The sequence below is a fragment of the Zalophus californianus genome, chromosome 4 (genome assembly GCF_009762305.2).
Source record: "Zalophus californianus isolate mZalCal1 chromosome 4, mZalCal1.pri.v2, whole genome shotgun sequence".
NCBI classification, from domain to species: Eukaryota; Metazoa; Chordata; class Mammalia; order Carnivora; family Otariidae; genus Zalophus; species Zalophus californianus.
Genome location: NC_045598.1, coordinates 82,065,001 through 82,079,428, shown reverse-complemented (window position 1 = coordinate 82,079,428; position 14,428 = coordinate 82,065,001). Strand labels below are relative to the sequence as shown.

Below are 14,428 nucleotides of genomic sequence, written 5' to 3'. Positions count from 1 at the left end.
GTGACAGAAATAGGAAATTACATTAATATATCTTTTCTAGAAGAGAGCTTTTAACGAGATCTTGTTTATGTTAAAATTAAATTTTAGTTACTAAAATAACTTCTGCTAATTATAAGAATATTGGTATGTCACAAAAGTATAAAGAAAAATATTCATTTTTTTTTTTTTTTGTCTAGTATTTTGTTGGTTTGGTTGTTTCATATGTCCCTTTATATAAAAAGAACAATGGATAAGATGGATCCTGAGTATACGAATTATTTGTCAGGAAAGTAAAATATATTCAAGGTTGTTTTGTCCATTTTTGAATTCTTGGGCATTATTTTATCAATTAAAATAACCTCTCTTCTCTATTTTATTCCAAATGTATAAAGGGAACAAAAAATATGAGACCAAAATGCATAGTGAAACATAATCGCATTTTGTTATATGAAATTGCTGGATATTTTATGACAGTTTAAAAAAGTTCTCTAGAAAGATTTTAACTACTTAGAATCAGTTTATTTCATATGTATTGCACTTGTGAATACATTGCTTTCTTAATATATTTATATTGTTCTTCACCCATAAATACTACTCTGAGTTGGAGCCTAGTATTCAGTTCTAATATGAAGTTATTTGAATTGATCTCATTGGTGTGATAGAACCTCTGTATATCTTCTACATGAAGTCATAAAAATGAACTGAAGTACATCTATAACAACATTGTAGGAAGCATCATCTTTGGTTATTTCATTCTCTTCTCTAATGCTTTTTAAAATTTACTGTTTTATAAATTAATACAAAAGAAGACTGTACTTCAGCATCTAGCAGATTTTCAAAATTGTATGAGTCCTCAGTCCTTCTCCTGCTTCTGGATTTCATTATCTGTTACATGTGTCCTTATAGAAAAATACCATATGTAATGGGAAAAAATATGATTTGAAATGGTGACTTCATTCATAACATTTTTTTCAGTCTTCATCTTGTTATGCTCTAACTGATCGTGTGATACACATGATTAAGGCATGTGGTCGCATTGAGAGAGAAACTAGACAGCAGTTACACGAAACAGATGTTTAATGGGGATTTGAAAAATCAATGAAATGAACACTATTGTGATGCATGGTGATCTGATTTCATATGTGTTATATTGAATCACTCCATTCTTTCTGAATTCAGTCTGAACTAAATGTATTTACAGTGGGGTGTTGGGGAAAAGATGGAGAGTTCTACTGAGAAAAGAAGCACAATAGGCCATCATTGATCTGTTCTCTTTCTAGTCAATATATAGATCCTACAATGATAACCCATATGGCACTATTGTCCCTTGGAAATAAGATATAAATCCTTCGAATCATATAAGTGATCTTTAAGTGCAGATGAAAAACTTTATAATCCATTGTGGTATTCTGGAATGCTTAGGTCCTTGAAAGGAGTGTTTTACTTCCATGTTGTAATCCCAACAGTTTGGGCTTGATATAAGACTAGTTTACCTTTTCTAATGAGGATAGAAACACATCCAGATACGTATGTATATCCATAAATACATGTATTTATTATTTTATTCCTATATTCACGTCTTATATATAACCATTTAAGTGTCTTTTTATGATTAATTGCAATAGCTTCTGTTTTTGGAAGTATTTACTATGAATCTTTTTATCATGTGAGTCTTTATTTTCCATGGTTTTTATACTTTACCCAAGACAGTAAGAATGACTTATATTTCCGTGGTGGTTTAGATTTACTGGAGTGCTTTTATGTGCACTTTTCTACCTAATTTTCAGAGCAACTCTATGCATCAGGCAAGGTCATTTTCATTCTAAAATCAAGGAATTTGAGAGCCATCGTATTAAGTAATTTTATACAAGTACAGCTAGAAAGGGGAAATAATGAAACTAGAACCCAATTCTTCCAACTCCTAGGTCAGTGCTCTTGGAAGCCTGATGTTACTCTAACTGCTCCCATTTGAATGCCAAATTAAACATGAGAGGGTCTTAATCTTGCTACTTTCCTGGCCCTGAAGCACGTGTGGTTTGAGTCCATTGTAGTCTGTACAATGAATGAGGTCAGAATACCCTGGTTTGGCCACAGTCTTTTATTCTAGCCAAGGTTGCTAAGTTTTATGGACTCTGATACCAATCTGCCCAACACTGATCACTTAAATGTGTAATAACATTAATTGTGCAAATCATGGATTAGGTGAACATTTAATTTATGTCTATCCAAATGTATCATTTTATTATATCAAACAAAAGCTTTTTGTAGGGAGAGATTGCAAATAAAAGGAACCATTTCACATCCATGCAAAGAGCTTCACATTTGTATTCATTTTATTCTCCTAACAGTACTGTGATGAGACTGCTGCTGCCCAGAAAGAGTAATTTACTGGCCCAAGGTCATAAGAGCTAGTAAGTGCTAAAACTAGAATTTTAATGCAGGAAGGCTGACTTTAGAGGTTTTGCTCTTGTTCACGTACTCTGTTTACCAGTAATGATAGAAATAAGTCAATTGGCACTAAGATTTTTTTAAAAAAGGTTTAATAAACAAAAATAAAGAAAAGCAATGTTTACACAGGCACATTTCTTTTACAAAGACATGGATGAATGGCTGTGGTAGATAGCTTGGTGTCCCTCAGTGAGAGTTTGTTTAATGAATCCATGTGTGGTCTGCACATTTTAATGTTCTTCCTCATGCAGCACTATTCCCCAAAGAAGGCTTAGGAAATGAGGACTGTGAGCACACAACATGCTTCCTTCTGTGAGAAGAAAGTGAAATCTCAGATAGTGAAGTGAAAAACTTGGAGAAGTGAAAAACTTAGGACATTTGCCATCAGACACATTTTGCTGTTTTCAGCCACTTGTGAATAGTGACCTAATCAGTGGGATTTTATTTGTCTACTAACATCTTCTTACCGACAAAGCACTGGTGTAGAATAACAAGAATTGATATACCCTAGAGAGTTTGGTATGCCCTCTACCCATATCTGTAAGCCCGTTCCTATAAGCCACAGTCCTTTGCCAGGAACTTGGGGCAGTCTCTCAGTGTTCGGGCTTCTATGTCTGTGGGATTTGTGAGGCTGTCTCTAGTGGTAGGTGTATCTCATCACTGTTTTTCCCATGAAAATGGATGCCATCAGGAATGAGAGGCATGACAGGAATGCTTGCTCCATTCAATTAACACCAAATAAGTGAGCCAGTGAAGTAACACAGGCAGACATTATAAACTCTGGGGAATTCTTAAACATGTCGTACCATACCTGTGAAGACTCAGCCTTAAAAGCTTATTTCTCTTCTCTTACTTACTAGACGATAACACGAAACAGAATATTTAATATCCTATTAATGTTAATTGAAATTGTGCAGAACTTAATATGAGCACAAAAATTTATTATATACACTGCTGTTATTTATTCTGTAGTTGTTCCAGAGAGAGGTGCTTTGGAAACAAAGCAGAGATACATATTTCAAAGAATATCACATATTGAAAAATAACCAGCAGATACCCAAGAGGAATACACTTAAGAAGGAAAACAATTCAAAAAGGAATTTTACTAGAGAAAATAATCACAAAACAAAGATACAGCCTAGAGAAGCAGCCTGTCTTTTCTCTACCACTAGACTGGAACCTGGCCACAAACACATTCTGTGTTGTGTGCACATCTGTAGCCTCACAGTGAAGCATTTAATGCGTATCTGTTAAATGATTTAGATATCACTTGTTAAGTAACATCACATTATAACATTTTATATGAAAAAGGCAGCATGTTGAAGTTAATGCATAGACTCTATAACCAGAATGTCCAGGTTAGAAATTGATACTGCTACTTACTTGTTCTCTGACCATTGGCAAAGTTACTTAAACTATATGTGTCTCAGTTTCTTCATATCTAAAATGCAGAAAATAATGTTTGTTGTCTTAAAGGATTGTTTTGAGAATTAAATGAATTAATATATAAAAACCACCTATATGCCAGGCATCTAGAACAGTAACTAAATCTAAATCTGTAATCTAAATAATCAACATATGGTAAATTAGACTTTCTATAATATAAGCAGAATGTTTAAAATTTATTTTAGGAGAAGCTCAAAATTATCATTTTGCAATAGTTCTTAAGGTCATGTTCTTTTGTATAAATATATGCTGAAACACCAAAAACTTCAGTAACTACTCTAGGGGAACAAAGAAACTTTCTGGCCTTCAGAGACAGAGAACACTGAACATCTACTAAGCTGAGCTGTTTTGTTTGTCAAATCTTTGTCAATTCTTCTTTATTCATAAACCTCCTTCTTCCCACTGAAAGGTGAATTAAAAAGTCATTTCAGTGTCATTTTGAAATCATTCTGATAGAGACACATACCTTATTTATTAATATGCCACCTACTCTCACGGAAATCTTCCTTTGATAGATGGGTATTTGCAAGTTTCATTATCTTTCATATTTCACTTACGATTGCTTCATTTTTCTTTTTTTGTAGCACTTTGTTTAAATTTGCTAAGGTTTAATACTTTAAACTTTATTCTTTCCTTGCCATAAGATGTGAAATTTGGGAGAATTGATAAACTACAGAATAAATAAATCTATCTTAATATTAATAGCTAATGTTTAGTGAACATTCTCTATGTTTTAATATAGATGGATGGACGGATGGGTGGATAGATGATAGATAGATTCCTTTAAATCTCACATCAATGAGAGATGCGTAATTGTTGTCCCTAGCAGAATCATTAGGAGATCTATAGATAGAGATATATCCTATTAGAGAATTTATTTCAAGAAGTTGGCTTATGTAATTGTGGAAGCTGGCAAATTCAAAATCTATGGGCTGGGCCAACAGGTAGGATTTCTCCTTCCTCAGGGAAACTTCAGGTTTATTCTTAAGGCCTTGCCACTAACTGGATGAGGCCTACCCACATGATCAAGTTTGCCTCCTTTACTTAAAGTCAACTGATTATAGATGTTAACCATATGTACAAAATGCCTTCATAGCAATACGTAGATTAGTGCTTGATCAGATCATTTGATAGTCTAGGTAAGTACATATAATCACTGGCACTCCCACAAGATCACAGAGCTGGTAAATGGGAGAGGAAGACCTTACACCAAAATGTGGCTAATGATAAAGATCCTACTCTTAATCACCCCACAGCATCATGGTTAGCAGACTTTAGGGTACTTTTGCCAGCTGGGCTAGACTACCAGTCTGTGAGGAGGGCTTCAGATGTGTTGCCCTAGGTCATAAGGGATGACCTGTCACCCAGGTGTGGGAGAAGAGCTCTATGGACCTTGGGACTTTAAAAGGTGCGGCTAAAGAGGCTGCAGGAATAACATAATGATCCTATCCAGTTTCTGGCTCATTTTTTCTTTCCTTAAGCCATTATCCATTAAGTCAGAACATCTAACTGGTGCCCTCCTGAACATTCACAGAAAGAATCTGATCCAGTAAATGTTAAATTCATTAGAGTGATAAATGCAGAATGGGGTAAAAGCACAGGAAATTCAGTTGTCCTTGTCAGTCTCTTGATCCAAGTGAAAAAATGAATTTAAATTTTACCAAAGCCTTTTTCTCGTGAAATAATCCTTACAGGATAGGAAAAGTCTTCTCCATGGATCCGGTGGTGTATTCAATAAGAATGCCTTGCATTTCTTTACAAAAGTTATTTTAGCAATGGGTCTATAGAAAATAATCACAGATGTAAATTTCCCTCTCTGTCTTAACCATGGCAAGTAGTGAAAAAAGCTCAGATTAGGAGTTAGGAAAGGGAGGATTTTAGACCTCATTGACAGTAAATTCGGAACTTTTATCTGCCACGTACATTTTCTGTGCTTTGTTTTTGATCTGCTTTAGAGATTTTTGTTTATCATATCTCCTTGAAATTGCACAGCACTTCACATTGTTTTTCTTGTGTGTGTGTGTGTGTGTGTGTGTTTTACAGGAAAATGAAGTGCTATAGAACATATGCTATCTCTATAATTTAGTAGTATGTGTAAGAGGGGAGACAGGTCCTTATATAAATTTCGATATGTAGCATATATATGTTGGTTAGACTAATCAGGTGTAGCTAAACTATAGTCATCTTTTAAAGCTTTCAAGAAAAATTGTTTTATTATTAGTATCCAAGTACCTATTCAGCTATTTTTATGTAACCATAACCATTCCCTATCCTAGTCTTTCTAAAAGAATTATATAAATAACCACACATTTATGTAATCGTTTCCGTGTTATAAATATACCCAAGGAGTAATCCTTTCTGTCAGAAAATGAGGAAGCAGTCTTATCTCATTTCATTTATAAAGAAGCCAAAGCACTGTATGTTAACTAACTGGAATTTAAATAAAAACTTAAAAAAAAACCCACCAAAGCAAAGGTAAACCAAATGACTTGCCTAAACTTCCTAGATAAATAAAATAATTTTAATGATAAATGATCTTAAACTAGTAATCTATGAGCAAAGGGCAAATCTTTGGGAGGAAGGAATGCTGGACAAGGAAGAAAAATGATTTAATTTGAAGGAACAAAGTGGCCTATTGCTGGTTACACACTCACTCTATCCACAAGCACCTTCAGCTCTCAGATCAGGTATGGTACCTACCTTATCACATACGAGAAAGTCATTCTTGGGCCATTCTTATTACTCGAGGTGTCCACCAACAGTACCCATTGCTCTTCATTTAACAATAAAATGAAATTCTACCTCTAGAATAACCCAGAGTTTGGGGAAGTAAATAAAGTTAAACTATGAAATTTCCCCTGTGTTTATGGAACTGAGATGAATTAATTCTACACTTTTCTGTGGTAGGGTGATTGCTGTCAGATTTGCTTTCTTTATACTTTGAAAAAAAATTAGACTGCTATTCATTTTCTTTTCAAAATTTTGGCAATTATTCCTAATTATATGGTCGATGCATGCATGTTGTAGAAATTTTGGAAAATAAAGAAATAATGAAAAAAATACTTAGCCACAGTTCCACAACCAGAATGATCACCATTCAGATTTTATGAAACTTGAATCATACTATACAGAGTTTTGTATCCTGCTAGTTCATTTAACACTGTATTTTGACTACAGTCCAATACCATATTTTTCAAATGTTCGTTTTAATGGCTGCTTTGTGTTCTGTTACTTTTTTGTCTTTTTTAAAGTAAATCTCATTTATTCATTTTATTGGCATTTTGGTTTTCCTTCATTCTCTCTCTCTCTTTGCATTGACCATTTCTGCTCATTAAAACTTTATTTGCGTATCTTAGTGTTTCCTTAGTATAGATTCAAAACTACTTTCTAGAAATTGAGCACCAATGTGTATTTGCATCAAAAGAGTAAGATAAGTCCCATTTCACCCTGGCCATATAGTCTAATTTTCTTAAAGCCTTTACTTCTTAATAGACAGGAAATCATATTTCATTGTTTTAAATTACAGTTCCTAAATTACTAATGTATTTAAAATTTTGGTGCTTAAAAGATATTTATATTTTTCATTATTCCAATTTTGTTATCCATTCTTTAATTTGTTAAAATATTAGTCTGGGGCGCCTGGGTGGCTCAGTTGGTTAAGCAACTGCCTTTGGCTCAGGTCATGATCCTGGAGTCCCGGGATCGAGTCCCACATCGGGCTCCCTGCTCAGCAGGGCATCTGTTTCTCCCTCTGACCCTCCCCCCTCTCATGTGCTCTCTCTCTCTCTCTCTCTCTCTCTCTCTCAAATAAACAAAATCTTTAAAAAAAAATAAAATAAAATATTAGTCTGGTTAAACAAGTAGCTGATTTTTTATAGTAGAATACATCTTTTTCTTTCAAGTTTTTTTGTTTATTTTTTTTTTAGAATGATCTGTCATATTCAGGAACTAGATACATATGTATCCATATTGTGTTTTAGTTTTGTGATTTTTTTTTTATATTTAGCACTCTAATACATTAGAAACTTATTTTTATGACAGGAGGAAATAATATAACCTGATTTTCCCTTAAACACTATATGTACATGTGTATACGTATGTATCCATGTTTCTGTATGTGTGTACTTGGATGTATGATTTATTATGTGTGCTTAGTTATATAGTAAAGGTATACACTGAGGTCTGTAACAATGTGTTATATACATTTTTATGTTGATTTGCTTATAGATTTTTTTCCTCTCAGAACCACATTGTTTTTAATGATCTCAGCTTTCTACTTTTTAAAAATATACAGTAGGAAAAATCTCTTCTTCTGCTAATGAGATTTTATACATTTTTATTACTTAGGTTTGCCAGACCCTAATAAAAACCAGATCTTCAAAGACCTGACGCAGAACCACGGATTTTACACATCCAAAGACTTTTTGCCACTTGTAGCCAAAAGCAGTAAAGCAGGTATAACATTGTTTTGTATTCCTAACGTTACCTATGTTATTTATGTATTATAAATTTATATTAAATCCAGTCTCAGGAGTACACTGTTCAAATCTCAAATCACTTTTGCTACACCAAACATAAATTTAAAAATAAGTATGATGTAATCATTTTCCAGGATCATCCATTTGTTCATTCTTCCAATCAAACATCATCATAAGGAGTTTTCCACTCTGTCATGTAGAGGTCTACACTGCATCATGTAAAATTGCTTCAGAGTAAGAGTCTAAACAAACATTGAAGATTTTTTTTTGAGATTTAATTTATTTATTTGACAGAGAGAGAGCACAAGCAGGGGGAGCAGCAGAGGGAGAGGGAGAAGCAGGCTCCCCGCTGAGCAGGGAACCCAATGTGGGGCCCTGTCCCAGGACCCTAAGATCATGACCTGAGCTGAAGGCAGACGCTTAACCAACTGAGCCACCCAGGTGCCCTGATTGGAAGATGTTCTTAAAAAAAATAGCAGGAACTTCAGTTTAGGAACTATTTTACATTATATATGTATTTTTTTTAATTTTAAAGTAGGACAAATTTTCACATATCTTACATCATTTGTGTCTAAGCAGGCAGAAAGAGCCAGTTTCTTGCTGAACAGCAAATTTACGAAGTAAAGGAAAGCACTTTGATAGATACACTAGTATGTAGTCTCTGTGTAATATCACTTCAGGCAGCCCAAGAGGAGCAACCAGAAGCTAAACCAGTCCTATGCTTTGGTTGTATGAGAGTCAGTCTTAGTAATAAAGACTATAAGATAGACTCTAAACCCAGATCATCTAAATCCTTTAAACATGTATTTTTAAAGTCTTAAATGTCAGCTATTCTAACATGTAATTGCAGGTGAAAAGATAAAAGCTTACATTTTATCCTACAATTTAAAAAGATAAGCAAATTTCTTTATTCTCAATTAGGTCATTCTGCAGAAGTTTACAGCTAAACATGTATACCATCTCCACCTTCCTCCTCCCAGGAGAAGGGGCTGCTTCTGTACCTGCAACCCTTTCTAAGGAAGATCATAGTACATATGATGTATTTTTGAGAATTACAGAGGGCCAATTATGTAATCCCAAATGCACTCTTCCAAGCAAGATGATTACACTTATTGAGATTATAGGCCTATGCTGCCCGTGGTGCCATTTGATTTATAGTAATTTATCTTATCAACAGTTTTACTGAATCTGATAACACAGGGATACCTAACACATAGAGAAACCTGCATCTTACTTTTTTACAAGAACCTTCATATGGACATCAAGTCTTCATATATATGTCCTTGAGAAATGGACACTTAGAAAGTCATATTTCTTGGGGCGCCTGGGTGGCTCAGTTGTTAAGCATCTGCCTCCAGCTCAGGTCATGATCCTGGGGTCCTGGGATTGAGTCCCGCATCAGGCTCCCTGCTTGACAGGGAGTCTGCTTCTCCCTCTCCCTCTGGCTGCCTCTCTGTCTACTTGTGCTCTCTCTCTGTCAAATAAATAAATACAATCTTAAACAATAACCAAAAAAGAGTCGTATTTCTTGTATAGCTCTATTTTACAAACAAAACCAGGGAAAAACTGTAAAGGGGAGAAAGTTCATTTTTACTATTTCAAGAAAATAGTTGTTAAAAATTCTTTTGTTACATAGAAAGCACTTATTTGGCACATAAATTTTCAGTGTTTCCCAAATATATAGCAGGGCTATATGTTAGAAATCCTATAAAATAATATCTAAATAAAGTATTTTCATGAAATGCTGTCCATTATGTTAACCCAGATGATAAAGATCACTTTTTTTCTTTCTAACAAACAGAAATTTAATGACACCAAGTTAAAAATACATATCATGACTTTGACAAAGTGTGTTTTAATTGATTGATTCCAGTTTGTTATGACCTAAACTCTTCAAAATGTGTTGTAGTGATCCTTCTAGAAGAAAAAAGAAGCTAAAGGTAGTGACTATGAAATTACATATATGAGCATATTTTTAAAATGGGAATAAAACTGTCTTTCAATGAAGCAGAATAATTTGATAGTGACACTCCATCCTCGAAAACTGCAAGATGCAATTTTACACTGCTTTGAGTACAAGTATCTTTTGAGCTGTCATGCAGAAATGGTTTCTCTACTTGAAAATGGGGTTTTCCTTTCATCATTCAGGAATGTGCGCCTGTCACTCTCCATTGCCATCGATACGGGGAGTCGTGATTGTACTCGGAGCTGGAGACACTGCTTTCGACTGTGCAACATCCGCTTTATGTTGTGGAGCACGCCGCGTGTTCATCGTCTTCAGAAAAGGCTTTGTTAATATAAGAGCTGTCCCCGAGGAGGTAAAATGGAACCATCAGAAAATATGGAGCTGTAATGCAACAGATTTTAGATGAAACTGTTAATGTACAGCCTCCTAGTTAAATCGTTAGAATGTTCTTGAAGTTGTGAAATGCAAATTTAAAAATTTCTGGGCTACCCGTTTTTTTGTTTTTTTGTTTTTTTCTAATTCAGACATTCAAAGTAAAAGAAAGTTATTTTATAATACTTTAGTTGGATAAAATGAGATATGTTTGTCAATACTAAATGCTTCTTATTCTTAGTGTTAGTCATCTTTGAAATGTATTTAACTAGTAACAGTGGAATGTGCTAAGTCTTCATTTCATGAACAATAGGTATTCATCACAAAATGTAGGATATTAGGAGAATGTGGTAATTAGGGACATTTGGAATTCTCTATAAGCCAAGTTTACAAGCTGCATTCAAAGTCATATGCCTTGGTCATACTTATAGTCAATTCATTCTGCTGTGAAACCAATAGAACAAAGAGATTGCCATTTATTATTTTTTTAAAGAGTTCTCATGTAAGCATTATTTAGAATTAATAATAAGTTAACTTACTAAAAGTGACAGATTTAAAATGATTTCATTCTTACAAGTGACTGGTGACTAATCTTGGGTGAGGCGTCGGCTGGGTACACATACCATGGACTTCTCAAATTTTAATGCTATTAGAAGAAGATAATGCCTTATAAAGGATATTAGTTCTGAGAACAAGAACAAAATGTATTTATAGAAAGATAAATTTGCATTTTATCCAAATCAGTATTACGAATTTGATTTGCTTTAGAATGCCTTAATATATTTGGAGTGTCTATACCAGGTAAAATTATACCTGTAGTCAATTGGTAATTTGTCACATGTAGATTAACCACATTACAGATTAATCTCACTAAGATATCAGAGTCACCACCAGTTCATGCCTGGATTTCAGATGTCAACTTTATTCTCTGGGCTTTCTTTTATCTATTATACCCATTCAGACTTTTTTCCAAAATCCAGGGTGGACATGGTCATATCATTTTGGGAGTTTTTTTTCTGGAGTGCGATCTATAACATCAATTATTGAGATTTCGTTATGTTACAAATAAAAAGAAGACATCCATCCTGGAATTAAATGGCTTGCCTAAGATAAAAGAGGACAGAAGCTAATTTTTATTTGTCTGTATATCTCCATGCCTAGCACAGGGCCTCAGCAAAGAATAAATAGTTGACACATATGTTTTGAACTAAATATTTTAAATCTTGTTCTTCTGATTCCAATATCAAAGAAGTTTTCATTATAAAAGCTACACCTTGAGAGTTGGAAGGGACGATGACCCCAGATGGAAATGGCAAGTTACTTTATACTTAATCTCATAGTCATCTTCCATTAACAATAGTAACTAGAAATGAGTGATGACTATTTCTTCTGCCCTCAGTAGAACACACACAAAGAATGAGACCAGGTAATTACTTGAGAGGGTAGAAGTAGATATTCGTTACTCACTTATTGATTTATTGATTTAATCAACCTATATATATTGAGCATCCATTGTGTACCAGGCATTGTCTTAGCAATTTTAATACAATTTTAATACAGCTTCCCTACTGAGGGAAGACCCTTGATGATCAAACAAATTAACTATCACATAAATAGTATATTGAAAGGTGATTAGTGCTATGGAGAAAAGTTAATGAATATAGGAGTATAAGGCATATGTATTTGGGGTGAGGGGATGGTAGAAGAAGTGGCAGGATTTGCCATTGTAATTGAGATAGCCCAGGAAGGCCTCTCTAATAAGGTGACTTTGGGGCAGAGAAATGAAGACAGTGAGAGAATGTAGACATCTGGGGGCCTAACATTCCAGGCAAGGCAATTGAAGAAGGCTGTTAAACTTCTAGGAATATAAAAAACATAAGTCAGTGTGACTGGAACAGTTTAAGAAAGGACAGTTTGTGGCACACTGGGTGAGGTCTTATACGCATTCATAAGGCCTTTAGTTTTTTTGTGTGAGAGAGGAAACCACTGGACTGTTTTGAGCAGAGAAGCACCAAGATCTGAGTTAAATTTTAAAAGGACTGCTCGGTTGAAAGTTAACTAAAGAGGTTTGGGTCAGAAGCAGGGAGGCTGTCAGGGGCTAATTGAAAGAGTAGGCTATTAGTCAATGGGACTGGCTTACAGGATGGAAAGGATCAGCAGGTCCTAAGGCCAGAGTTCACTGGGCTGAGCCATGGTTTCCAAACTGTTGAAAAACAATGGGTCTGTGGAACAACAGGTCACCCATCTGCAGTACAGCTTATAGAATTCAAGTGGATCTAGGGCCTAATTAAAACCATAAAACAAATATTTGGATGTTTATTATTGGCTTACAAGAAACCAAATTTTTTTATATGATCTTAAAACTACTTGACTAAGCTCCATAAGAACAGGGGCCATGGTCAGCTCTCTTGGTTCCTTTGTTTCTTCCCCCTGTCTAGCACAGTGGTGCCACATATAAAGTGTTCAGCAAAGAATTGTGAAATGAATGTTTTCTGGAGGGAATTGGCATCAGAGCTTCTGGCATTAAGAGAACTAATACTTTTGGGGCGCCTGAGTGGCTCAATCAGTTAGGGGTCAGACTTTTGATTTCGGCTCAGGTCAGGATCTCAGGGTTGTGAGAGCCCCTGCATGGGGCTCTGCGCTCAGTGGGGAGTCTTCTTGAGATTCTCTCTTTCCCTCTTCCCCTCTCCCCTTGCCCCTTCCTCCCTCCCTCTCTCTCTCTCTCTCTCTCTCAAATAAATAAATAAAATCTTTAAAAAAAAAACAAAAAAACAATACTTTCCAGGTTAGATCAGTGTTACAGTAATAGACTTTTGAAGGTTCATTTGGTAATTTTAGGCAAAATTCCTCAGCATGAGAGAAGGAATAATATGTAATACATTATCAGAATATGCATAGATTTTAGGGCTGAGTTATTGGCCAATCCCTGTGCTTTCTTAGGATTTGGGGCTTTCAGAATTTCCAGACGTTCTAGTATTAATGCCTCATGTCCAGTACTTGGTTTTGGCACATCAAAAGAGGGCCCATGACACGACAGTGCTAACACTTACGAAATTGGAAAGTCAAGAGGAAGTTCAATATCAAGACAGGATTTTGAGAGAATATATTCTAGGAAAAAATGATAACCAACATGAAAAATTTAATATCAAACCCGATTTCTCTGTATTTCTCCTATTCCTCCCATGCTTTCTACCTCTAATACATTCAAACTGCAACTACGTTTGGTTTCTTTAAAGTCAATGAAGAATGACAAAAATGGATACTTAGAGTTTTTCTCACATATGTGTGTTGTTTAATGGGTTTGGGCTCTTGGATGGAATTTGGGAATAATGTGATTTTTTTTGTTGGTTAAGGTCCTCACTGTTAAGCATGTCAGCATGCATATATGCAGAGCGTCAGTCTAATTCTCAGATGGTTTTAGAGGGAGGGAATGCAGAACGATATAAAGTTCTCTCATCTTTTCGTGACAAATATGAACTATTATAAAAGCCGGTTAAATTTAACGTTGCATGGTTAGTAACAAAGAACAGTGTGATTGGATCCGGAAATGCTTTAATCTACTAAATTAGGAGGCAACACCCAGTAGATTCAGCAGTGACACCCACATCCCGTTTTTCGAATGCAGATGTTCTCAAACTTTAGTATGCATCAAAGTCACCTGGAGGGCTTGTTAAACATAGCTTGCTGGGCCTTGGTCTCAGAATTTCTGATTCAGTAGGTCTGGGAGGGGCCTGAGAAT

At 35.0% G+C, this 14,428-nt stretch overlaps 1 protein-coding gene across 3 annotated transcripts in view; it reads left to right on the top strand.

The window, feature by feature from the left end:
• DPYD (dihydropyrimidine dehydrogenase) overlaps positions 1-14,428 on the top strand; it is a 795,521-nt gene that overhangs the window by 344,708 nt on the left and 436,385 nt on the right. For all 3 annotated transcript variants that reach the window (XM_027618372.2, XM_027618382.1, XM_027618392.1), the window contains exons 9-10: positions 8,221-8,328; positions 10,500-10,669. In XM_027618372.2, the coding sequence (XP_027474173.1) occupies positions 8,221-8,328; positions 10,500-10,669 (278 nt within the window). The remainder of the gene's footprint in view (positions 1-8,220; positions 8,329-10,499; positions 10,670-14,428) is intronic.